The 26047-nt window shown below is 39.0% G+C and overlaps 1 protein-coding gene across 7 annotated transcripts in view; it reads left to right on the plus strand.

Moving 5' to 3' along the window:
* Positions 1-26047, plus strand: part of LOC138761174 (myosin heavy chain, non-muscle) — a 59157-nt gene that overhangs the window by 12121 nt on the left and 20989 nt on the right. Inside the window, exons 1-7 of one of the 7 annotated variants that reach the window (XM_069932891.1) lie at positions 4814-4874; positions 6999-7117; positions 7706-7945; positions 14013-14203; positions 18216-18407; positions 20432-20581; positions 25056-25193. In XM_069932891.1, the coding sequence (XP_069788992.1) occupies positions 7876-7945; positions 14013-14203; positions 18216-18407; positions 20432-20581; positions 25056-25193 (741 nt within the window). In that variant the 5' untranslated portion in view covers positions 4814-4874; positions 6999-7117; positions 7706-7875. Of the gene's footprint in view, positions 1-4675; positions 4875-6998; positions 7118-7705; positions 7946-10335; positions 10424-14012; positions 14204-18215; positions 18408-20431; positions 20582-25055; positions 25194-26047 lie in introns of those variants that run through there. The other 6 variants (XM_069932890.1, XM_069932888.1, XM_069932887.1 and 3 more) reach the window with 6 other exon arrangements.

Here is a 26047-nt window from a genome sequence, read left to right on the forward strand (position 1 = left end):
GCTGTATACAGAAAATTGTATTGGAAAAGGTAAGAAACTGCTATTTAATCCACATGAACATTATGATATGATTTCTTTGAAATCAATGGAAAGTATCATGCTTTTTACACTGAATAGAGAATACAGTGTATTTTGGATTGAAAGTGAGGGGAAAATGATCTGCTTTTGTTACTTTTCATCTTGTCCTCAGATCATCCTAGTGTTTCACAATCAATTATTTTTAACATCAGTCTTTTAGTATTCAGCAATTGACAGCCACATTCAATGCAAGGCAATCAATAAACAGGAAACATGATTAATGACCATTTAATTTGTTGTTAAAATTGATGGAGAAATGTCCATATCTTTCTGTTCTAGTACTTTTAAAACTATTAACTACTTTCAGTAATTTTTTAAAATTTCATCTGAGAATCTGGGTGTCTTGGCAAGGACTGTATTACTGGCCATTCCTAATTTCCTTGAAAAGGTGGTGGTCAGCTTTTGCCTTAACCCTCTACAGCAGTGGTTCTCAGCCTTTTTCTTTCCATTCACATACCACTTTAAGTATTCCCTATGCCTTCGTTGGTCTGTGATTAGTAAGGGATTTCTTAAGGTGGTATGTGAGTGGGAAGGGAAGGTTGAGAATCACTGCTCTAGACCCAATTGTTACTGAAATATTTTGTTTGAGAAAGATTGTCATTGGCCCATTTTCTTTGGAGTTATGAAACCGTACACATAACGAGTCAATGAGGTACGATTAAAAAAAGTGGTATTCAAACTTTCCGCCCACATACCACCTTAAGCAACTATGGTATAGGGATTACTTAAGGTGGTATGTGAGTGGAAAGAAAAATGTTGAGAACCACTGCTCTTCAGTTATCATGGGGAGGGTACTCGACAATGCTGTTCAGCAGGAAGCTCTGGAATTTAGATCTAGCAACAAAGAATGACTGGTGATTTCTGAGATAAAGTGGAACCTGGAGGAGAATTTGCAAGTGATGTTCCCAGTATTCTCAGCTCTTGATGTTTGTGATGATGGAATTAATGGATTTGGGTGGTCTATCAGGGTAGTCTGGTCATGCATTTTATAAATTCATGGATTTTGGTGGTCTATCAGAGTAGTCTGGTCATGCATTTTATAAATTCATGGATTTGGGTGGTCTATCAGAGTAGTCTGGTCATGTAACTCCAATGCATTTTATAAATGATGCACCATTACAGCCACTGTACATGATTGTGGAAGGAATCACCTGCCGAATATTGACAGAGCGAGATAGAGTGGACGTAGAGAAGATGTTTCCAGTCTTGGGAGAGTCTAGGTGCAGAGGGCATAGGCTCAGAATAAAAGGACATCCCTTTAGAACAGAGAATTTTCTTCAGCAGAGCGTGGTTAATCTGTGGAATTTGTTGCCACAGACAGCTGTGGAGGCCGTCATTAATTAGATAGTGGAGGATCTTGATTATAAGGATGTCAAAGGTCATGGGGAGAAGGCAGGGAAATGGGGTTGAGAGGGAAAAAATGCACGTCTTGATTCAAATGATGGAGAGCATACTCGACTGAATGGCCTGATTCTACTCTTGAATCATGATCGAATGTCTTTTTAAGACAGTAGATGTAGTATCAGATGTTTTGACAGTTCTATGTGTTGTGTTGGGATGGTGAAAAGAATTGGGATAGGGTCATAGATGTGGCATAGAAATGGGACCTTTGGCTCAATGAGTTCACACTGACAATCATGCACCCATTTTTTGCACTAATTCTACCCTAATCCAGTGAATGTCCTTCCCCCCCCCCCCGCCCCCTCAAATCTTATTATGTTAATCAACAGATTAAGAGCAATAAACTTGCTGTTGAGGTAGGATGAAACCTGAAGAAAATTTCTATTTTTTGGGAAGCTCCCTAAATTTGGTAAATGTTATTTTCTGTCCAAGTGAAACCAAAATGAATAAATATCAGTTTTCATTATAAAAGTAAACAATTGCAAAAACTTAAAAAACCCAAATATGGTTAAATTAATTATTGAACAAAAAAAAAACATTAAAATTTTGTAGTTTATTTCTTTGGGGTGAATCTTGTGCCCTGACTTCCAGAATATTACATTGGGGAGTTTTTAGATATTTAATTTTGTTTAGTGCAGTTGAAAAAGTATTTTACTAATACTATTCCCATTATAATAACACTGCTTATACATCTCTCAGTTATCCATTAATCCAGTTGTGAAGGAGTAAAATGTAAGCATTTAAAAATGGATGATTTGTTTGGAAATCAAAGGTTATAAATAACAGTGTGGAAATCTGTTTTGAGAAATGAATAAATGAATTTCCATGGAGTTGATGGTTGACTACAGGGATCTATTTAGCTTGTTTATTTTAAAGAGAAGAAATTCAGCTTTATGAAGTTCATTTAATGAAAATGTTTCTCTTCCTAATTGCAAATGTAATTTTTGACAAATGTACAGTTTATTTAGTGAATCAAATAAAGCTAACATTTTAGCAACAACCAACTGAAAAACCTCACAAAGATAAGCGTATACAGAGCCGTTGTCATACCCACACTCCTGTTTGGCTCCGAATCATGGGTCCTCTACCGGCACCACCTACAGCTCCTAGAACGCTTCCACCAGCGTTGTCTCCGCTCCATCCTCAACATCCATTGGAGCGCTTACATCCCTAATGTCGAAGTACTCGAGATGGCAGAGGTCGTCAGCATCGAGTCCACGCTGCTGAAGATCCAGCTGCGCTGGATGGGTCACGTCTCCAGAATGGAGGACCATCGCCTTCCCAAGATCGTGTTATATGGCGAGCTCTCCACTGGCCACCGTGACAGAGGTGCACCAAAGAAAAGGTACAAGGACTGCCTAAAGAAATCACTTGGTGCCTGCCACATTGACCACCGCCAGTGGGCTGATAACGCCTCAAACCGTGCATCTTGGCGCCTCACAGTTTGGCGGGCAGCAACCTCCTTTGAAGAAGACCGCAGAGCCCACCTCACTGACAAAAGGCAAAGGAGGAAAAACCCAACACCCAACCCCAACCAACCAATTTTCCCCTGCAACCGCTGCAATCGTGTCTGCCTGTCCCGCATCGGACTTGTCAGCCACAAACGAGCCTGCAGCTGACGTGGACTTTTTACCCCCTCCATAAATCTTCGTCCGCGAAGCCAAGCCAAAGATTATAGCTCTACAGAGTAAAGATTTTCATTCCAACAAAATTGACCAGAATTCAGTCTGTGCAACAACTGTCAGTCAGAATTTCATTCTTACTTCTACCTATGAAAAGAAGATTATGAATGTATGTTACTGGGATTTAGTCCAATAATATGGCTGTTTCTGCTCCATTGTTCTACTTCTGCATGAATGTATGTTTTTCACACTTCATGTTAATATTGGTCTATATCTTCTCAAGTTAATTCTCATCAAATTCAGACCACACAAACCTTTCAAACTCCCATATTCACTGGCAAGAAGTTTTTTTTTCATTCACTACTGCCATCTTTTTAGAACTGCTGTAATCCCTTCTCAAAATTACCCAACCTCAATCCAATTGAACTCCCAAGCTGCCTCCCATTTCTATCTTTGTTGTTTTTCTTTTCTGTTTGAACCTTGACCACGTTGTCAAACTCTCAAATTTAGTCTTGTCTTGCTGGCAGCTTTTATGTTTGAATCTTTCCCCATCTAATTTTTGCCTCTGACTCAATGCTAATTAAAATCATATATTAAATCCTTGGTGGATGTGACAGGGACAGTTAAGCACAGTTTTTTTTACTACCTCCTCCCTAATCTCTTTATAATCTATTAATTGTGTATAACAAAATCCTAATCAAAGCCATTTAATTTTCCTGCTCACTAGAGCTGCTTTTTGTCATCTGCTTGTTCACTATTGGATTGTAGCCTGACTATTGCCAAATAATAGTTTTCCTTTTTCTACTTGTGTTTCAAAATTTTCAAAGGTCTGTGCCGGACTTTTGATCAACTTCTGAAAATTCAACTGAAGATGAGTATTTGACAACACTCGACTCACTCAGTTCTCAACTTTTAACAAATTAGGTGAAAAAGTTGTGCTGTCAACCAAATATCTAACAAAACCTTGGGTTTCTTCAGTGAAACATTTTTTTTAAATTGCCTCCAGCTCTGTCACTGTATCTTTGGCTTGGCTTCGCGGACGAAGATTTATGGAGGGGTAAATGTCCACGTCAGCTGCAGGCTCGTTTGTGGCTGACAAGTCCGATGCGGGACAGGCAGACGCGGTTGCAGGGGAAAATTTGTTGGTTGGGGTTGGGTGTTGGGTTTTTCCTCCTTTGTCTTTTGTCAGTGAGGTGGGCTCTGCGGTCTTCTTCAAAGGAGGTTGCTGCCCACCGAACTGTGAGGCGCCAAGATGCACGGTTTGAGGCGATATCAGCCCACTGGCGGTGGTCAATGTGGCAGGCACCAAGAGATTTCTTTAGGCAGTCCTTGTATAGTCACTGTATAGCTACATTTGAAACAAAGTATCTGCTAATATCATTTCTGACTCTGATCTGCAGTCCCCATTTGTATCTATATGATCATTTCCCATCTTTCCATAGTTTATGGATTTTGTTTCAAAAGCTGAATTATCTGCTTGTCACTATAACAAAATATTTTATCGAGTATTGAATAACAGCTTGAAGAGAATATTTTGATTGCATGTCTCTAATCTTTGATTTTTTTATGTACAGACTCATCCATCAGTGAGAGTTAAAGGAACAGAACATAACTACAGTCCAGTTCTCTGCCAGGATGAGGATTGTTCTGCTAGTTCTAAAGGTAGCCACATGCACTGTCCCTTTTGTAATGTGACTGAAGCCTACCAGGACCCTGTGATCTTGAGAGCACATTACAGAGTTAAACATGTTGATAAAGGCCTTAATTTTGCAGGTAAGATTAAACTCCATAATGGCACTTCGGGTTTCATTTTTTGATGAAAATTGTTTAAAAAATAAAATCTAAGATGGACCATTCCAAAGTATGGTTATGCATTGTCCATAGCAAGAGAAAATCCTGAATTAAACTGTGTATAAACAGACTATCAAACACCATAGTTTGTACACCAAGAAAAAGTGATAGAAGAACCATTCCACTGATGCTGCTATAGCCTCGTCCCTCTACTCCATCCTGACCCACCAGGAAAATGATGCCTCATATGCCAGTTATTCATAGTCTTCAGCTTGGTGTTTAATATGATCATTCCCCAGAGGCTGATGGAGCAGCTGTCCTTGCTGGGATTCAATACCCCTCTGTCTTGGGTAAACTTATACCTCTCATTTTGTTCGTTTTAGATTGGTCACAGTGTTTGAGCTACCGAAAGAAAATAGACACCCATACCGAGAGCAGTTCAGGTTATACAAATGTTTATTACAAATTCAAAAGCTGATTTCAAACTACAATATGCAAGGCCTTCCCAACTATACTTATCAACGCTTGGACTGGTCCCAACTGCCGAAGCGAGGCAACGACTGCACACTTGTAGTAGGTTGTCAGGGCGCTGGTAGCAGCTTCTCCACCTCCCCCGACCGGGACGTTGGCTGAACTCTAGAAGTTCTTCTTGCTGAGAGACGTTGCCACCTCTCGGAGAGTCTCAAACTTCAGCAGCTGGTCCATGGCTTATATTACCCAAAAACTGCTTATCCAAGCACCTATTCCCAGCACAGCAAGAAAGATAAGCAAGCAAGCTAGCGTGCTAGGCTTCTATCGAATAACATAATTTTCAGCTTATCACTTTGAATACAATGGTTTATTTTGCATCAACGCTAGGCCTCTGACAGTCTGTGACCAAAACAAGCAGGAAGATTAAATGTTCTTGGTACACAGATGTCCTTTCGTCAGATAACAGCATCTCTGGCCCCTCGGTGGAATTTAGCTTATGCCTGCTGATTCTAAAAACAAGCAGGTTCTCAGCCTTGCAGAAGCAAAGACTGCAAAAGTAAAAAATATGATTTAAATCTTCCATTACACCCTCTCTGTAACTGGATTCTGCACTTCTTAACAGAAAGACCACAGTCTGTCCAGGTCGGTAGCACCACAACGAACACCGTCACAGTGAGCACTGGTTCACCTCAGGGCTGTGTGTTCAGCCTACTCCTGTTCATACTACTAATCTACAACTGCAATGCTAAATCCAGCTCCAACAGAGTCATCATGTTTGTAGATAACACAATAGTCAGCCTCATCAGCAACAATGATGAGTTGCACTCAAGAGGTACACATTCTTGTGATATGGTGCAAGAATTTCATCCAGAGTCTCAATGTGGACATGATGAAGGAGATGATTGTGGACACGATGAAGAAGATATTTGTGGACTTCAGGAGGGCCAGGAACAACCACCCTCCACTACACATTAATAACTTGATAGTGGAGAGCACCAAGTTCCTTGGAGTCCACTTAGCAAGTGACCTAACCTGGATGGACAATAGGAGGATGCAGCAGTACCTTCCTGAGAAGATTGAAGTGGCCAAGGCTACTGGTCACCATCATGTCATCCTTCTACAGGAGGTCTGTTGAGAGCATCCTGGCCAGTGGTACACTTGCTGTAGAGAATTGGATCGGAAGTCAATCCATAGAACTTTAAGTGTGACAGAGAGGATCACTGGGTCCTCCCTCCCCTCTCCCCCCCACTGGTGCCATCTACCAGGCTTGTTGACTGAAGAGGGAGTGCAAAATTGTTGAGAGCCCCTACCACCCCACCCATACCATCTTTCAGACACTCATGTCGGGAAAGAGATGCAGAAGTATCAGAGCCAACACTACAGGCTGAGAAACAGCTGCTTCCCACAGATAGTGAGAATGCTGAACTACTAAATGAACTGTTCACACTATCTAAGATTACAATTTATTAAACAATACCTATTATTTTTGTTTATATTTATTTGTCCTATATATGTATTGCTTGTTTGTATGTGTGTTGTCTCTGGTTGTGCTCTGAGTACTGAAGAATGCTGTTTCATCTGGTTGTACTTGTGCAATCAAATAATAAACAACCACACTTGATCTTTTTTCCCCAGCTAATTCCTGCAGGGCAGTTTGTGCTTGCAGAAAAATAAAACATAGTGCTACAATTACTCAGCAGTTTTGGCTGGATAGAAAGGGGCAATAAACAAAATGAACATTTCAGGTCAATAAGGTGAGCTGCCCACAGCAGATTTATTACACAGCAATAGTGTGATAGCTTATTATTCTGGGCTCTCTACAAAGCCATGAGGGTTTATTTGTGCAAGAGGCTGGAAGTGGCTTTAACTTCATTTTTATTTTATTATGCAGTATTTCACCTCAGCTTATAACTAAATCTGATTTTTGAACGAATTTGGAAGGCCACACATTGAAATCTATTGTGCAAAATGATTTTCAAGTCATCACTAGTGGCATGCTTACAACAGTAACTTGACTACTTTTGCAGGAGCCGATTAAATAAATGCAGGTGTTGGAAATGTGCTTAATAATTATTTGAAAATGGGATAGGAAGGTGTTGACAAATTATTACTAAGTCCAAAGTTCAAATTTATTGTCAGAACACATACATGACATCACACACAAACCTGAGATTCTTTTTCCAATGGGCCATGCAGAATTTCTCCGTATCTGTAGTGCAGACTGTACTAAAAAAAATATATAAAAGGGAGAAATCTAAACAAACTGTGCAAATACAGAAAAAACTAATATTTAGTGCAAAGTAAGAATTTTTAAATTACACTATAATCATGTTTGTGTTTAGGAGTCTGCTGGTGGAGGAGTAGCAACTTCCTGAACCTGGAGGTATGAGTCTTGCAGCACCTATACCTCTTTCCTGATGCAGCAGTGAAAACAAAGCATGTTCTGGGTGGTGTGGATCGTTGATGATTGCTGCTGCTCTCCCAACTACAGCATTCCATGTAGTTTTTCTTGATGGTGGGGAGAGTTTGGCTTGTGATTATACTGGCTGCCCACTTCCTTTTACAAGACTTTCAACTCAGAGGTATTGGTGTTCTCATACCAGGCTGTGATGTAGCCAATCAGCACACTTTCCACTACACATCTGTTAAGTTTAGCCAAGGTTTCTGATTTCATGCTGAACCTCCACAAACTCCTGAGGAAGTAGAGGCACTGATGTGGTTTCTTCACAATAACATTAGTTTGTTGGGTTCAGGAAAGGACCTCCAAGATAGTGACTCCTAGGAATTTAAATTTGCTCACCCTATCCACGTCTGATCTCCAATGATCACTGGATCACACACCTCTTGTATTCCCTGCTTAAAGTCCATACTCACCTCTTTGATTTGATGACATTGAGGAAGGGGTTGTTGTTAGTAGACCATTCAACCAAGTTTTCAATCTCCCTCCTGTATGATCTCAGAGCTGCTTTTTATACAGTCCACTACTGCGGTATCGTCAGCAAATTTTTAAATAGTGGTGGTAGTGTACTGAGCCACACAGTCATAGATGTAAAGTCATTCCCAGAAATGAGGGAAGAAATGGGGGAGTGTATTGTCAGTTCTCGGGGAAAAAAATTGACAACTTTAATTCCTCCTCCACTTACCTACAAAGCAATTCTGCTACCAGAATCTAAACTTCTTTGTATTCTATTTTAAGATTTTTTTTAAGCTACTTTGATCAAACTTTAAGTCATCGGCCTCATTTGTTTCAGTCAAATCACCTTTTTTTTTCCAAAGCATTTTGAGGATCAGCCCAACCTACTCAAGTATTTTTCATGAAATAAGTTCTCCATTCCAGGCCATGACCAGGTGAACATTTTCTGAATTGGCCTCCATTGTAGTGTATTTTGACTCCAATAATGAAGACCAAGACTTTGCACAGTTCTCAACCTGTGGTCTCAGTAAAGCCCTATCCAGCTGCACCAAGACAACTCTTATTTTCATTTATTTCCATTGCAATAAAGACCAATATTTTGAATGACTAGAAATGTTATGTTGAATTGATCATGTATAAGAAAATAGTTTTGGTATCACTCCCTGCACTCTTTTAGTTTCTTTCTAAAGTACGAAGAAGTAGCCAGTTATCTTTACCATCACCCACAATAAGCATAAATTGTGCAAATCACGTTTTCTTCATGGATTTCCCTCAAGAACCTTTGAACATATCGACTCTTGAACAAAGTACTGTACTACAACATAGAACCATTGATGAAAATTTTTAAAGTCCCACCAACCAATATTACATACATTATATCTATCAGATTTTTTTATTAATACGGAAGGAATTTTTTTTTTTAATCCAATGTTCAAAGTAGCTGCATAATCATACCATATATGGTGGGTTTTAGTCCACATTTCGTTTTTGTCACTTCTGGGTCTTCATTTTGAATGTGTCTCCAGACCTTTGGCATGTATGATAGTAGTATGTATATGTTACTTTGCCTTCATTTGTATTCCTGAATATTCTTACATTTCTGGCTTCCCTATTGTATGAACAATTTCTGGATTTTCATGTGAGTGTACAGTTGAAGTAGCCTTCATGAACCCTTTATCAATTGGCTCAAATACTGTACACATAATAGGCTTAAAATACTATATGCAGTTTGAGCATTTTGTTGTAGAAAGATTATCAAGTTCAGAATCAGAATTTATTGTCATGAGCATGTCACAAATTTGTTGTTTTGCAGAAGCATCGCAATGCAAATATAGCTATAAAATTACATAAAAAAATAAATAAATTAGTGGAATAAATAAGGCAAAGTGATAAAATTTCTGTGGCTCATTGTCCATACGATGGCAGCAGGGAAGAAGCTGTCCGTGTGCCGCTGGGTGTTGGTCTTCAAGCTCCTGTTCCTCCTCCTCCATGGTAGCAGTGTGAAGAGGGCAGGGCCTGGGTGGTGAAGGTCCTTGAGGAGAGAGAGAGAGGCTGCTTTCTTAAGATGCTGTCTCTTGTAGATGTCCTCGATGGAGTGGATACTGATGCCCATGATGGTGCTGGCTGAGTTCTCGACTGTAGTTTTTTCTTGTGCATTGGCACCTCCATACCTGATGGTGATGCGATCAGTCAGAATGCTCTCCATGGCACACCTGCAGAAATTTTCAAGAGCCTTGGAGGATGTACCAAAAGTCCTCAAACTCTTCACAAAGTATAGCTGCTGACAAACCTTACTGATTGCGTCAACGTGCCTACCCCAAAACAGAACTTCAGAGGTTTTGACACCCAGAAACTTGAAGTTCTTTTCACCACTGACCCCTCGTTGAGGACTGGTTTGTGTTCTCCTAATTTCCCCTTCCTGAAGTCCACAATCAGCTCCTTGGTTTTGCTAACGTTGAGTGCAAGGTTGTTGTTGTGGCACCACTCAACTGGCTGACCTATCTCCCTCCTTACACTTCCTCATTGTCAACTGTGATTCTGTCTCCGATTGTTGTGTCATCGGAAAATTTGTAGATGGAATTTGAATTGTGCCTAGCTGTAGAGCAGTGGGCTAAGCATGCTTCCTGGAGAAGCACTTGTGATGATGGTTAGTGAGGAGAAGGACATTATTTCTGAAGAGGAGGTTAAGAATCCAGTTACAGAGGGTGTGCAGAGGCCCAATGTTTGGAGCTTGTTGATGAGCACAAAGGGTATGATGGTGTTGAAAGCTGAGCTGTACTCAAAGAATAGCCTGATGCAACTGTTGATGTCATTCAGGTGATCCAGAGCTGAATGAAGAGAATTTACTGATTATGATTTCAGGGATGAGGAACCACTGTGATGTAGAGCAGGCATTCTCAATTGGGGTCCTAGCTCCCTCTGCCCCCCCCACCTCTCCAGGACCACAGCACATTTAAGTTAAAGCCTTGTTTCCTTTTCACCTCATGTAACATAAAATGGAATCGGTAATCCCAGTGATTGGTTATCTGTCTCATTTATAGTTTTATGTAGTCAGTAGGAGTGTACGGAAGAAACCAAAACTTAACTGCTTCACAGAAAAGGGGCTAATAATGGCATTGGGCTAACTGTACTGTCTTAAACTTCTTTAGAGGTCTTTTGTTCTAATAGTAATAATATTTTTTTTTAGTGTACTAACATTTCAAGATAATTCATAAACCAGCCATCATGCAAAGTTTTGACCTATAGGAGAATATTGGGTCAGGTGGCCAAAGAAGGGGGTTTGGAGAAAGAGAATGATGAAAGGTCAGGTAGCTCCAATGATGTAATAACTAAGTAAGGAATACTCTCATAATCTGCTATCCAATTATCCGATGATCCCAATGATTGATTATCTGTCTCATTCATCAGTCCAGAGTGTGACCGTATGTGCAGGAAACTCCCTTCAGAGGCACCGAGTGTGTGTGGATTTGCATCTAGCACTCCCGCACCCTCTGCATCCGCACAGATTCCTGTTCACACCATTGTCAACGTGAGCTCCAGCTCCAAACTTCCAATAGTCGGGAAACCTTCAGCACCCAAGGCCCTTCGGGACCCCTTTCTTGCCCCCTTGAATCCTGGTTCAGATACTTGGTTCACGTGAGCCAGTCGCCTGCAGCCTGTGTGGGTCCTCCCAGCCTCCTCCTCAACAGGGTGGTGTTCTCTCTGAAATCTTGCGCCTGCTTCCCAGGAGTTTGCATCCCACGTGTTACACTGCCCAGTACAGGTGCAGTCATCTTGGGCACAGTCCTCCGTGGTTGTTATTTTTGTCTAACATGTAATTAAAGAATCTACATATTTGTAATATTAATTGGAGTTGCATCCATCAGTCCAGAAAATCTGTTGATGCAGCATTAACAAATCCATGATACTGCTGAATTTATAGAGCATTACTGGATGAACTGAAAACTGAGATACTTCCAGGACTAGAGTAGGATAAGAAAAGGGGTTGCAGGATGGTACAGAGGGATTTGAAAACAGCTATGAGAATTTTATAAAGTGTGGCATTGTTAAATTGTGAAGCTGTGTAGGAAAGCAATCACAAGGAGAATGGATGAGTGGGGCATAAATGCCAGTTAGGGTGCAGGAATCAAGTTTTTAATGCTGTCCATTAAAGTTTTGGAACAGTACATCAAGAGGTGACATGGACAGAAAAGTAGACTGCTTTGGTAATGAAGTGAAATGTTCATCTCTGGGTCAAACAGGATACTGTGGTGATAATTTGGTTCAACATCAGTCACTTAGGTAGTTAATAGAGTTTGTAGCAGGAATTGGAGGTAATAGCTTCAGCCTTCCCAATATTTTACATATATTTAAAATAACCAGCAATGGGGGTTTGGTAATATTGAGGAACTCTTGAGGGGGAAAAGAATAATGGGACTAACGGAATAATGGTCAGACTAAAAGGGCCAAATGGCCTGTTTTCTGTGCTGTAGAGTTCAGTGGTTTTGTCAATAACGAATTGTACAGCATTTAGTGCTGTGAAAGTTAATAATTGAGCAAAACATAAATGCTCAGATAGGAAAGTATGCTGAGTAGATTTTTAAATTATTTTAAAATTCTCCCATTACTTACCCCAAAAAAAAATTCAGTTGTACATCAATCAATCTGGTCAATGATGAAAATAATGCAGAATTCCTTTGTGCAGATGTTTTAATTGGTACTAATGGTTTCAGAAATGTAATTACTGAGTTTTTCTGGGGTCAAGAATATTTGTTTCCCTGAGTAAAAGCAGGTCAGAATGAAAATTTCTCATGGCATTTTTCTTTTCATGTTTGATTAACATTAATTCGTAATTTAAGTATTAATTCAATACCCCATCAAAAATAAGTTCAGAGTAATTTGGATTGTTTGTCAAAATTTGAGAACTATATGAAATTTAAAACTAGACATACCTGAATAGAATGATAAGAGAAATACAGTTATTGTCTCAGCAACATTTACATTTTTTTCATGCAACACAATTCTCATCATTTTATGTTTTGGATTTTTTTTTAAAGTATTTAAATTTGAATGTTTTGCTTTATTTTCATGGTTGCATCAATCACCTTGTTTTGCTGGGGGGGGGGTTTTTGCTACTTACTACAGTTTTATGTTATTCCTCTATTTTAATTCTTCTTGTCAAACACCATTCCCTGGAAACAGATTAATTTTAGTTTGCTTGGAGGGCTCTTGTAGATGCTTTCCTTTCTGAAGATTTATGATAACTAACTGAGATGAAGAGCTAGGACATTTTCTGGGATGAATGCATTTTCTACGCCATCATACATCACTTGGTTTATTTGGAAGGTATATACAAGTCTTTCATCTGGGCTCTATTCCACAAATGTAACCCTGTATAAGGTCACCACTGCAGTATAATTTTGAATGGTGGATATCCTTCAAAGAGACAGGAAGGGACATAAACTGTGGACTAAATTACAACTTCAAAATGGTGTTTGAAATGTGAGATTTTTCCCTAGGAATTGAACTATTTTTATTTGGCCTCCTTGATAACCCCTGATCCTTCTGAAGTATTTACAATAAATTGTCAGATAGAAAATAAAATATTAATTGAAAAACAGAAAAAAACTATTTGCTGGAAATTGGAGGTAAAAATTGTGGGAAATACTCATCAAGTCAGGGAGCAACTTTGGAATGAAAAACCATAACTACTTTGGGTCAGTGATCTCTCATCAGAACTGTTCATTCTTCGCTAATCTGCTGTTTCTACTATTTTCATAGAAAATAAAACTGCTGTTTATCAACCTCAGAGATTAATTTTAAACCCCACTTTCAATGAAGAAACTACAGTAGCATTATATGAAAGTTTCCAAGTCAAGTTTTTTTTTGTCATCTGATTATACAAATACAACCCGACAAAACAGCCTTCTCTGGTCCTCAGTGCAAAACATGCAGAAATACAACCAGACATAACCACATAAAGACAGACAATGCCTATGCAGGAAATGCCATTTCCCAAATTAGCCATTAACATGCCCTGTGAATAAGATTGCTGCTTTTGCTGAACTGCAGACAATTTTTTTTTAGTTATTTGTCATCTCACACCTTCTCTGGCTTGAAGGAGATGAATCTTAATTAAGTTAACACAGGTAGAATTTTATTTTGTTAATTCATATCTGACTTACTAATTTATATCAGCCATATTTACATGGGACTTCCTAATGGTTATGTAAATTGCTCCTTTTTCTCTTTTTCAGGCTTAAAGATTCTTCGTTGCTGTAACCACTGTGACATCATTGGAACTATTAAAGGAGAAAAAAAATTCAGAGGAGCACACTGGCATTGCTACCGCTGTCGAAACGGTTTCAATAGACGTGATGAAGCGGTCAAGCATTATAAAACTCATTTCCGTAACCCTCATACCACTTTCCAAATACAAGTTACACAGGTAAAGTCCAGTTGATTCTTGTCAAATTTTGCATTACTAAAAGAGACAATGACATTGTGGAACATTTTCTTTTACTCCTACACATAGACTTTATTGAAAATCAAAAAGATGCTAGCTGTGATCAAAAGACCTCACTCCTATCTTTAGGTCAGAAATTGCTACCATTTCAATAACTAATATTCCTACTGCTAATGAGTAGGCCTTTTCACACTGTGAGTGAGCGGTGACCCTACTTGGACCCAGGTGAAATTCCCGGGAATGCAGGACCTCCTGGGCCTTTCACATAGCGGTCCAAATTCCTTGTAATTTGCTCTCCCTGGGAATTTTTTTTTGGGGGGGGGGGTTATCCTGCCCCCACCGATGGCGTAGTGAGTGCTGCGTTATGCACTCATAGGAATTCCTTCTAGAAGTCGGATGGCACAGTAATGGCAGATGAGACTGACTTAATGACAGTGGCGGGTGATGCAGTGCACAAGCACTGATGTCATGACACTTCCCCTGCTTGGTCATTTGCTGATTCAGACTGCTGGGAGAGGATGGCCTGGGGAAATTGCCCGGGTCTGCGGCCCTATGGCTGTTGGCCCGGTTAATTTTCCTGGGCCAACATTTTCACACACCGGTTCATGGGAGGGTTCTCAGGAAAATTTCCCAGAAATGTGAAGAGGCCTAGTTATTGAAATACCTGCTCCACTAAAGTTACCTCCAGGTACATATTCCTGGGACCACTGGAGCAACTTGAATTATATAGCTCCAGTCATGGCTTGATGTTCTCTAACCAGGTCTTCTTTTCTCTTCCTCTCTTTGTTTTCTGTTCAACCACTCCCTGAATTGCAGTATTGTTTTCAAGAGGCTGGTGCTCCTCATGACATGGCTAAAATGTTGCAACTTTGTTTATGATAGTGTAAGAAGAGGGTCTTATTTTCCAGCTATAGGCTTGATTGTTTGCTGTATGTATCCATTAGATTTTTTTCTGGATACAAAATCAAAATCTTATGATAATGTTTCTTTTCACATGCTGTGGATGTTTCCCATATGTAGCTTTCATAAGCCCTTTTTTACAGAGATCCCGCAATACTGCTGTAAAGAAGACCCATCATTATGCCGGCTTTGCTTTTTTACACTGAACCAAACATCTTCGGCATAATGCGATTCGGCTCTGTGACTACCTCCGCTGCTGGCTTAAAGGTGGGACTACCATGACACCCCCATTCCGTGTTCGTACCTTTTGTAGAGAACGGCATGGTGCAATAAAGGTGCAATATTCCCGCCTTGAAGGGGCTATGGTTGTATATGACTATGAGTATTACAAGGATTTATTTAATTGATTTTGGAGGCAATTCTCGTGTCCTTACTTTCTCAAATGGTTGTCATTTTAGTCATAGCTGTCCTTGTTTGTATTTCCACAATTGATATTCTGTCCAAGGTGATTGGACCTAGGCCAATGTCAGAAAGAAATTGGATAAGACAGAATTCCAGATTCTTAAATGCATAATTTAGACGGGTGCTTGGAGTACATTACTGGTATTACTCTGCTGTAGAGAGTTTTGTCTTTCAGATCAGAGATTAAAACGAGGCCCTATCTCAAGTTTTAGTTGTTTATTTAAAAAGAAAATTGATTGGATTGCTATCTCAACCAGCAATTACCCTCAAGAACCCCAGCTAAAGTTGATTACCTGCAAGTCATCCTTGATGGAAATTTCAAAAAAAAACCTAGAGAAAGTCTTTGAGGGAATTTAATAAATTCTAAAAAGTTAGCTGTTGGCTTTCTTTAGTAAACAGGGATGACGAGAATGTGAATAGCATTACTCCGTATATTTTTGATAAATCAGGTCTCCTTTTCATATGATAGTCTATAACAAGTTCCTTTATATTAGCAGCCATAAAAATTGCATCCTGTCTGCAATAACTGCAATGATAAAATTGTTGAAATCCAATACCTCTAGTGATATTAAATATTCTTTCATCCAGTGGTTACTTCTCACCCTAGTTTTAAGTGATCATCTTCCTATCTTGGCACTTATGTCCCGAGTTTTGGGCTCTTCATAAGGAGAGGTGTCCTCACAACATATACTCTTTGACATCCTCTCACAATTATCTTTTATATCCATGAAATCACCTATAATTCTCCTAACGTCTGAGAGCATCAGCCCTATCTTGTTCAAAGTTTCTATATTGGACAGCTGTCTGAAGTAGACTTTGCTATAATTTGTTACAATTTTCCCTGAGATAAATTTTTGACTGTGTCCATGACCTTGCTCGACACTGCCTCTTCAGTCGTCACCTTTATTTGTTATTCATACCATGCTGGCACGGTAAAGATGAGATAGCGTTTCTCCAGGACCATGGAGTATATTTACATAAACATGGGTTAAAGTAAGAGTTCAACACATTTAAAATATTAAGGCTTGTACATTAACATTTCACAGTCGTTCTGGGAGTTCAGGAGTCTGATGGCTTGGGGGAGAAAGCTCTTGCCCATTATGGATGTAAGGGCCTGAGTGCTACAATTCTTCCTACCAGTTGGCAGAGGGAGAACAGTTTACTTGAGGGGTGTATGGAGTCCTTCACAATGTTTACTGCCTTTCATCTGCATCAAGTGTTGTAAATGTCCTTTATGGTAGGAAGAGACCTGCAATGATCTTTTCCACTGATTTCACTATCCTCTGCAGGATCCAAACCAGACAGTGCATTGCACAGATGCTCTCATAAAATGTAGTGAGGATGGAGAGTGGAAGGTGAACTTTTCTCAGACTTCGCAGGAAGCTGCTGAGCTTTCTTGGCTATTGAGTTTGTGTTAAGGGACCATGTGAGGTTCTCCACCAAGTGCACTCCAAGGAACTTGATAATCTTGACGACCTCAACGGTGGAGCCATCAATGGTCAGCAGAGGGTGGTGCCTTCCACGGACCCTTCTGAAATCAACAACCATCTCTTTTTTTTTGATGTACAGATACAGGTTGTTGGCTGTGCACCAGACCGTAAGCGACTGCACTTCATCTCTGTACGCTGACTCGTCATTCTTACTGATCAGGCCCACTACAGTTGTATCGTGAGCGAACTTGATGATGTGGTTTGAGCTGTGTTTAGTTGCACAGTCGTAGGTCAGCAGAATGAACAGCAGTGGACTCAGCACAGAGCTCTGGGTGGCCCCTGTGCTCAGTGTGATGGTCTTCCTTAGCTCATCTACTACTAAAACCTTAATGAATTCTCCAACATTCTGCTGGCTTCTCTCTTGCATTCTAATGGATCATAAGGAGGTGTGGTCCAATTTCTCTATAACTTGAGTGCTGTCAGCTGTAAGATTCATTTCATCTGCAAAATCAGCACCAATGATAGAAATGCTTTTGTAAATTTGCTATACAGTCAGAGTGTAGCAACCATGATGTGGAGACTCTTCAAGAGAAAGTTATAATAACTGTATATAGTCAGAATGTTCCATTCCTTTGTTTCTAAAAAAAAACAGGTTAATTAAATGGTTTGTCATTCTTTAACCACTTGCCTCTATCACATGTGAAATTTGTCATAGTGACATTATTTGACTTGCTTATGGATTAAGGAAAGCAACTGACATCAAGGTAACAATCTGTCTTGAAAGGTTATTGGATGGCAAAAAAAATTACATTGAGGAAAATTTGAACACGGTTTATAGTTGGCACCTTATGTTGTTGCCATTTTTATTGTTTTTAATCCTTTGTATTTGTCAGATTTTTGAAGAATAGGAATATATTTCATCAAAAAGGTAACTGCTTAGGAAAATAGAAAACATTAACAGACGATAAGGGACAAAAGGTCTTGAGATGACAAACAAATTTTTTTAAGACATTCTGTAAGTATGTACTGGTAAAATTTTGAAATAGTGATTGACCATTCTAGACATTAACTATATAAACAGTTGTTAACATTTATTTCTCGTTAATTTATTTCAAATCATGTACAGTATTTGAAAACTATTGGCATCTTCAGAGTGACAACATGTGCAATATTTTCTAAAAAAAATTACCTTTTTTTTAAAGGAGGTAAATAGTCGACAGTATTATGAACAGAGTGCAGAAGCTCACCACAAAGCTTATGGGGGTACCCAAGTTACTTCTGGCAGTGCAATGAATATCGCGTCAGTTAGTCCTGTCATTGCAGAGACTGTTATTAGCTCGTCAACCATGGCCCTTACCACTGAGAACAGTGATAACACTGGGCAAACTGAAAAGGTATGTCTTGGAGGCACAAAATAAGTAATGAACATTAAATATAAATGTAGTTGAAATCTGTGTCTTCAACCATTATTTTTGTATCTCTTACAAAATATTAAATTTTCTATTACAAATCCTATTTAATGTATGTACGTAATTTAAAAATGTACACGTAAAAATAAAATTCTATCATTTTTTAGTCAGTAGCAGAACAGCAGAGACCTAAGAGCAGAGGCTTTTTTGTGTCATGTGCACAGAATACCACCATCAATCTTTGCTTGCAAGGAAATCAATGAGCATTGGAACATGCTTCATTTTAGAGTGTCAAGATCAGATACGCTGATATTGAAGTTGTTTCGACAGGAAGTGAGAAATGCATGGATGAGAGTTACAGAAGCAAATATTTTACCACAGGATTATTCATTGTTTTAATTATTGTACTTTACTGTGTTCCCTTTATAAATATCTAACCTAATAATTTTGAGTTGAAATTAGGACCAAAATAGTTGGTTCTATGTTGATTTTTTTTTCTCCCCAACATAATCTAAAGAAAATCTGGAAACACTATGATTGGTATACAATTCTGTTGTGAAGTACAAGGCCATTTTAGTAAGTGCATAAACAATCCTACAGCAAGCATCACAAATAACAAAAATGCAAGACTTCCCATCACATTCAGCTAACAATGCAAAGATCAGGAAGCAATGAATTGCAGATTTCTTTCAGCATGATGAACCCCTGTATGAAGTTGCTAGCAAAAGGGACAGGCCAAAATCAATGTGTGAGAAATTATGAGGTAAATAAATCCATTAATGAGAAAACGCCTGTTTTTTTTTTTGGTGAATATTTTTGATAAATCAATAAGAATATTGATTAATCTGTATTTTGAATTGTTGTTTACCATGGCATTGGAAAATTTGTGTTTAATTGCTTTTCCTTCTTGATTATCAACTTGATACTTTGTCAATGCTTTACAATTTTAGAATGAATCTTTTAAAAGAACAACGTAGAATAATTAATTTATTGCACAAGATATTCAGTTTTTCGAGTTAGTAGTGGTGACAACACAACTGTGATGCTTAACTATATGCTAAACAGTTTTATTTTACTGATAAGTGCTCTTGAAATACACATTTTAAAAGTCAGTTTATCAATTTTTCACATTAGTTGAGTTCTTTTGCATCCTTGTAATTTCACAGTAATTGTTCTTTGTTAATAGTGGCCTTTTCCAATTATCTGCATCAAAGGCTGCAGGATAAATTAATTGGAAAATATGAACAAATTGTAGAAGAGGTAAAATTAATTGTGGATTCACATATTCTTTAGGTTTGTATGTGCTGGTGGTTTGCTTGTTTGCATACACCCTCTCATTTTCATTTGTCATTGCCTCTTTCTTGAATGAGAGAGGTCAGTTAATTCCTGAGAAAAGAAAATATCAATGAGTTAGTCAAATATTTTTCAACACTATAAAATGCTCTGATTATATGTGGGTGCCTCCATTATTTTCTTAATTCATTATAGAGTCCTTTATTCCTTAAGATTCTCAAAGGTGTTCTGAGCTTCAGAGACTTCAGCAGGCCTTTAGCAATTTTAAATCAAAAAGTCCAAAGTGATGGATGTTGGTTGTAGAATAATTTTATTGAAATTATTTCGTGGCAGAGGATAACCAATTAGAATAAAAGTTAAAGAACTCTAGAAATGTAAACAGGTCAGCCATCCATTTTACCAATGGCTGTGCAACTGTAGAATGGAAGCTTTGTGGAAGTAAATGTAAAATGGGGAACAGAGTGGAGATGAGTAATGAGGCCTTGGTGAAATTATTTAAAATTACATGTTAATTTCCACATGTTTGGATATTTTGGTTGTTTCCCTTATTAAATGAGCACACTTAAAATATTAGATCTTTTGATGGGAGCAATGATATATCTACATCATGAAGGTTAAAATTAACCAATACATCAAACTAATATTTGATGAGAAGGGTAACAACAAAGATTTTGTCTTGAAATAAATATATTACAAATATTAATGTTTTTCAAAAGGATAGCAAGTTGGCCAATGGAATTTCTCCTGCAGAAGATACTTTGGGCTCTATGTCAACTAAGGGACATCAGACTCTTGTGCTTATGGATCCAGATGGAGAAAATGGAGAGCTTGTGTATAATGACAACTCAAACCTAATTACTGATCAGGTGAAACTCTAAATTTCTTTTCATGTTTACCATAATTTTATGGAATGGTTTGTTAAATGAATTAAATCTTCAGGTGGATTGTTGGAGTTCAACTTTATTTGACATTTTGCTAATGTCTCAGTGAATTGATGAGCTATACAATTTGTAAGCTATAAGCTGGGCTGAACTGACATGGCTGAAGTATAGTTGTCCAGCCTCCTGATTTGTCCAGGAACTTCTTGGAATATTATCTTAATCTTCTAGATACTATTACTAATTTTTGTGCTCTACGATTCCCACTTTAACACAGCCACTCTACAGTCCACGACCTCAAACCCCTCCAAGCACCACAGAGCTGTCTAGCTACTGCTGCAGAAAATGATGACTGATTTAGAAATAAATAGAACAGCTCAGAAGTTTTTTGGGTGATGGGCGGAGCGGGGGGGGGGTGGATAAAGTGAGGGGCTGATGGAAGGGTATATTGTAACCCTTCCAACTCAGTAACTATCATCTTTAAATCGGAGAATAATTCATGTAGAGCATGCTTTGAGTGACAGCAAGTGGCAGGTGAACTAGTTCAGTAACTGTTGAAGAAAGTTCAAATGTATTGTCAGAGTAAATGCATGACATCACATATAACCCTGAGATTCTTTTTCCTGCAGGCCATGCAGAATTTCTACTTAGCGATAGTGCAGAAAAAAAATTGTACTCACTAAAAGATACGTATGCAATAGAGAGAAATGTAAACAAGAAGGAAGTGCAAACATATGGTACAATGCAGAAAATAAATATTCAGTACTAAATAATAGGCAAAAGAAGAGTCCATAAATGAGTCTCAGTTTGTTGTTTAGGAGGCTGATGGTGGAGGGGTAACACTGTTCTTGAACCTGGTGGTACGAATCTTGTGCCACCTGTACCTCTTCTGATGGTACCAGGGAGGTATGGGTTCTCTATAATTGCTGCTGCTCTCCAATTGGCAGAGCAGATTTTCTCAATGGAAGGGAGAGTTTTCCCTGTGATGTACTGGACTGTGCCCACTAACTTTTGATGAGCTTTCCCCTCAGAGGTAGTGGTGCCCCCATACCAAGCCATGGTACCGATAAATCAGCACATTTTCCACGACACAGACGTAGAAGTTTGCCAAGGTTTCAGATGTCACACCAAACTTGTGCGAACCCCTGAGAAAGTAGAGGCATTGACGTACTTTCTTCATGATGACATTCATGTGTTGGGTCCTTTGAAATAGTGACTCCCAGGAATTTAAATTAGCTCATCTTCTCCACCTTTGATTCCCTAATGATTTCTAAATTGTACTCCTTTATTTTCCCCTCATGAAGTCCAGAATTGGCCACTTGGATTTGGTGGACCTTGAGTGCGAGGTTGCTGTTAGTACACCATTCAGCCAAGTTTTCAGTGTCCCTCCTGTTTGCTGATTCATCATCCCTTTTTATACAACCCTCTACCATGCTATAGTTAATGAATTTGTAGATGGTGGTGGTGTTGTACCGACCTATATAGTCATAGGTGTATAACGAGTAGAACAGGTGGCTAAGAACAGAGCCCTGTGGTGCTCCAGTGCTGAAGGAGATTGTGGAGATGTTCTCACAAATCTTCATTGATTGTGGTCTGGAAGTGAGGAAATCCAGGATCCAATTACACAGTGCCTCATTAACTGCACCAAAAGCATAATTAAAAAAAAAGTATGAACTTTTAAACACTTTGAAATATGCATGATTTGAAATATATTCATATTTTTCTGTCTTGAGGACCAAACCTTTCTGCAGATTTTTGGTTTAGATAAGTTGGAATAAGTATCCTTAAAATGACTTTAGAATTTCAAAAGTGGTGTGTGGCTAGATTTTCATTATTTCTCAACAGCAGTAGTTAATGGGGTCTCTTTGAAATTTCAGAAATTTCTAAAATCCTACATGAGAAAGGAATCAAGGAGAAATATCCTGTTACTTCAAATTCTTCTTTTATTGTTTCCAAACATTTTCTAGAATGTTTCCATCTGTAAAAAAAGGTATAATCAATCACCTTCTGAACTAAGCCTTTGATGCTCATGCACTGCTTTGCTCTATTTAAAAACCACAGTGAGTCAGCATTATCATTACTTTGGGCAGGTAATATTTTCATATAATTTAAGAGGCCTGGATTAACTGGATCTTGATAATGCAGCAGTCTAGACTGCTGCTACAATTCCCGGTAGGTTATAGCTATTTTAATCCTTGTCCTTTATTGATGTATTGCTATTGTACTACAGTGCTACAGAATATTCTAGACTCCTCGTGCTTTTAAAGGAACCCAAGCACACAGTCAACAATAAGACAAAATGCAGTTATTTCCAAGTATTCTTTAGAGATATAAAGGATTACTTTTCAGACCTAAAATTGATTTGTTGCACATTGAAGAATTGTATTTTTATTTATCCTTTAGTTTTTAAGTAACCACTTTCATCGTACTATTTCCTCCTTAATCCATCTTCTGCATTTTATTTAAACATCTTTCATTTTCATCCATGTAAACATTGCGATGGGCATTCATGATCTGTCCTCAATCCCATTTTCAAGGATAATGTTTAGCCTTTATTTGGCACCTATCACATAGCATGGTCGAAATCAAGAACTTGCTTTGTGATTATGAATCCAAATCCTTAAAGACATTAAAATCCATGACTTGTATTAACAACCATCTGTGTCTCACTGGTAAGAGCGGTTAGGTTTTAGAAGGCTACAAATGTAAGAACCTGTAGTCACACACCCAATCCTGTGGTAGACTTCATGCAATATGTACATGTACTATCTTGAAAAAAAAAGCATTGTAGTCAGACCACTGCAGTCCATTTGGAAACCGTTTAACAATTGCATAATGGATTTCCCAGAGAGCATTGAACCTAGTGGCATTGAAGGGAGGTGAAACCAGTTGGTACAAGAAATGGAGTTTTCAGCATACTTAGTTCAAGAAGACTTTTGAATGCCACTGCACTGATCACTCTTCCTGCCAACCACAGGATTCCTACTTGCCAGCATATGCTTGGTGACTTCTCTCTTCATCAACTGCCACCTAAGCTCCTGATCCTTAACTCTTTGTTTTGTGGTTACCAATTTTCTGCCATGACTCCCACTCTCGACTCAACGTCATTAATCTCTCTTCCTCACCCCTTGAAAAGTATATAGTGGAGACTCGCAACTAATGATTTTGTGATAACTGGGTAGGGAACCAAAGAAGAACATGGTTTTCAAGTTCTGCATTTAAATTTCACTGGACTTCAAAGTCAAAGTTACTACTTGTTGGGATTTAACCAGAATTTCTTCTGCCTAGTAAATATTAGGATCTATAAACCTGAATTCCATTCCTTACTCGTGTAAAATTAGTTTCTTGAAGTCTAACTATGTATATTTCTGCTTCTTATGGCTTTATATATTTACAAGCTGAAATATTTATGTTATGTAACAGTATTGTTAGAGATGGAAGAGAGATCCAGGCAGGGTTGGCACCAGAATGAATGATAGAGGGGGGCTCATAAACTCGCTCAGCGGGGGTGGGGGATTTGCTATTGGATGCTGGGACCTACCTGTCGACGAGCATTAACACCATCTGCCCCTCTGATGTAGGAGATGAAGATGCTGCTTTTATTGCGTCAAACATCACTAGATGCTACTGACGCTTGACGAACACTAGTGATGCGACCAGGGTCGGGTGGAGAGTTGCTAGCGTGCGTTAAGCTAGACGATAGTGACATGGGAGGGGGTGGGGACGGGTCTGACGGTGAGCGATGGCCACGACTAAATGGGGGAGCAATGCCTGCAGATGCCCCCACCCCAACGCCAACCCCGGATCCAGGCAATTATGAAGGAATGTTCCCTTTGAAATTCTGCAAGGGAAGAGGAAAATGTTTTGCAGGAATGGTCCGTGAATGTGGAGGGTAGTGAGGTGAAAGTTGAGTACAAGAGGAACTTTCTCTTTTCCGTGGATGGCAATAAAGGGTAAAGAGCAGAATAAGGTTATGGAACCGTCATCAATGAAGCTCAGTTAACTGTAATGTAAAATTACGTCTAGAATTGAGATTACAGGAAGCAGAGCTCCAATTTGTATCAGGTACCCCAAAGGCAGCTTTCTTGAATGAACCTTTGTTCCTTCGATAATTGTTTATCTGAATCTGCTGTGCGTGTGTATGGAAAGGAATGATATTTTGTAGTATTTATACATTGGGTTCTGCCAGATGGTAGTTAAATGGTATTGTAATTTTTCTACAGAATTCTGATTGCGGGGCATTGTCATAATCCAGTAGATGGTAGCTTCTCACCACTGGCTCCTCAACTAAGCACAAACACCAAATGTCCAAACCTGCAGTTCCTCTCTTAGGATTACCGTTGCATTGGTGCTGTCCTTTAAGAGTCTGGTTGCTTCGAAGTCCAAGATTAACACATTTTCTGGTTCTTCTCGATGCTCCTTTTTTTTGGAATTGGATATTTCAATCCGCCTGGATCTTCAGAATGGTGACGCTTTGGATCAGAACCTGCTGATAGAGAAGCAGATGTTAGAGCTACACCAGCAGAATCAGCAGCTGCGGATAGAGAAGGCAGAAAATGAGCACAGACTACAAGTGGAAGTACAACAATTGAAAAACCAGGTGAGTGTAACTCAGTGGTTATTAGAGAATGCTTATTGTATATGCCACCGTACAAGTTGACCCTGGAATTTCAACCTAAAATATTGGTTTTGAGTGATGCCCTTTTTATAAGGTGACCCTTATAAAATCTGACACTTACAGCTGGCCAGTGGATGGTGTTAAAAGCAAATTACAATATTTTAATAACAAATTACTTGTAACAGCCCCTTTAAAGCTTGTATAGAGCCGATGGAAGTCAGACTTGGCGGATGGAGCACTGAGACTTCACAAATAACAAATAGGGTAGATGTGAGACTGCGTTGGAGCTGGCAGGAAGATGGCAGTGGTTTTGACACCACCGTCAAGTATAGATATATATAGGGTGCCCTTGATTTTAAAGTGAAATTTTTAAGTTTTGCAGATTGTCCTATATGACAGTATATATGGTATCTGTTTCTAATGAGTCGTATATCAGAGTTAAAGGCATTGAAAGGTCAGGGTACATCAAGACTAAATACCTCCAGTCTGGAACAAATTGTACCTCTAGCCAAGCAGTTACGAAACTCATGTCTACCTGAATATGTGGAAAATTGCCTAATTACATCCTTTTCACTAAGAGCAGGTCAAGTTCAATCAGGCCCAATTACTGCAAAATCATTCTACCTGAATCATCTGTGGCATCACTGACTTTGCTACATAGCAGAACTTACTAATTAATGACCTATTCGTGGAACCCCATTTGGGGATTCGACAGGACCACTTGGTTCCTGTATTTAGCACAGACTTGGGCCAAACATGGATTAAAGAGCTGAACTCCAGAGATGAAATGAAAATGATTACCCTTGTCGTTATGGCAGCGCTTGACCAGGTTTGAC

Source organism: Narcine bancroftii, chromosome 4 (genome assembly GCF_036971445.1).
Source record: "Narcine bancroftii isolate sNarBan1 chromosome 4, sNarBan1.hap1, whole genome shotgun sequence".
Lineage (NCBI taxonomy): Eukaryota > Metazoa > Chordata > Chondrichthyes > Torpediniformes > Narcinidae > Narcine > Narcine bancroftii.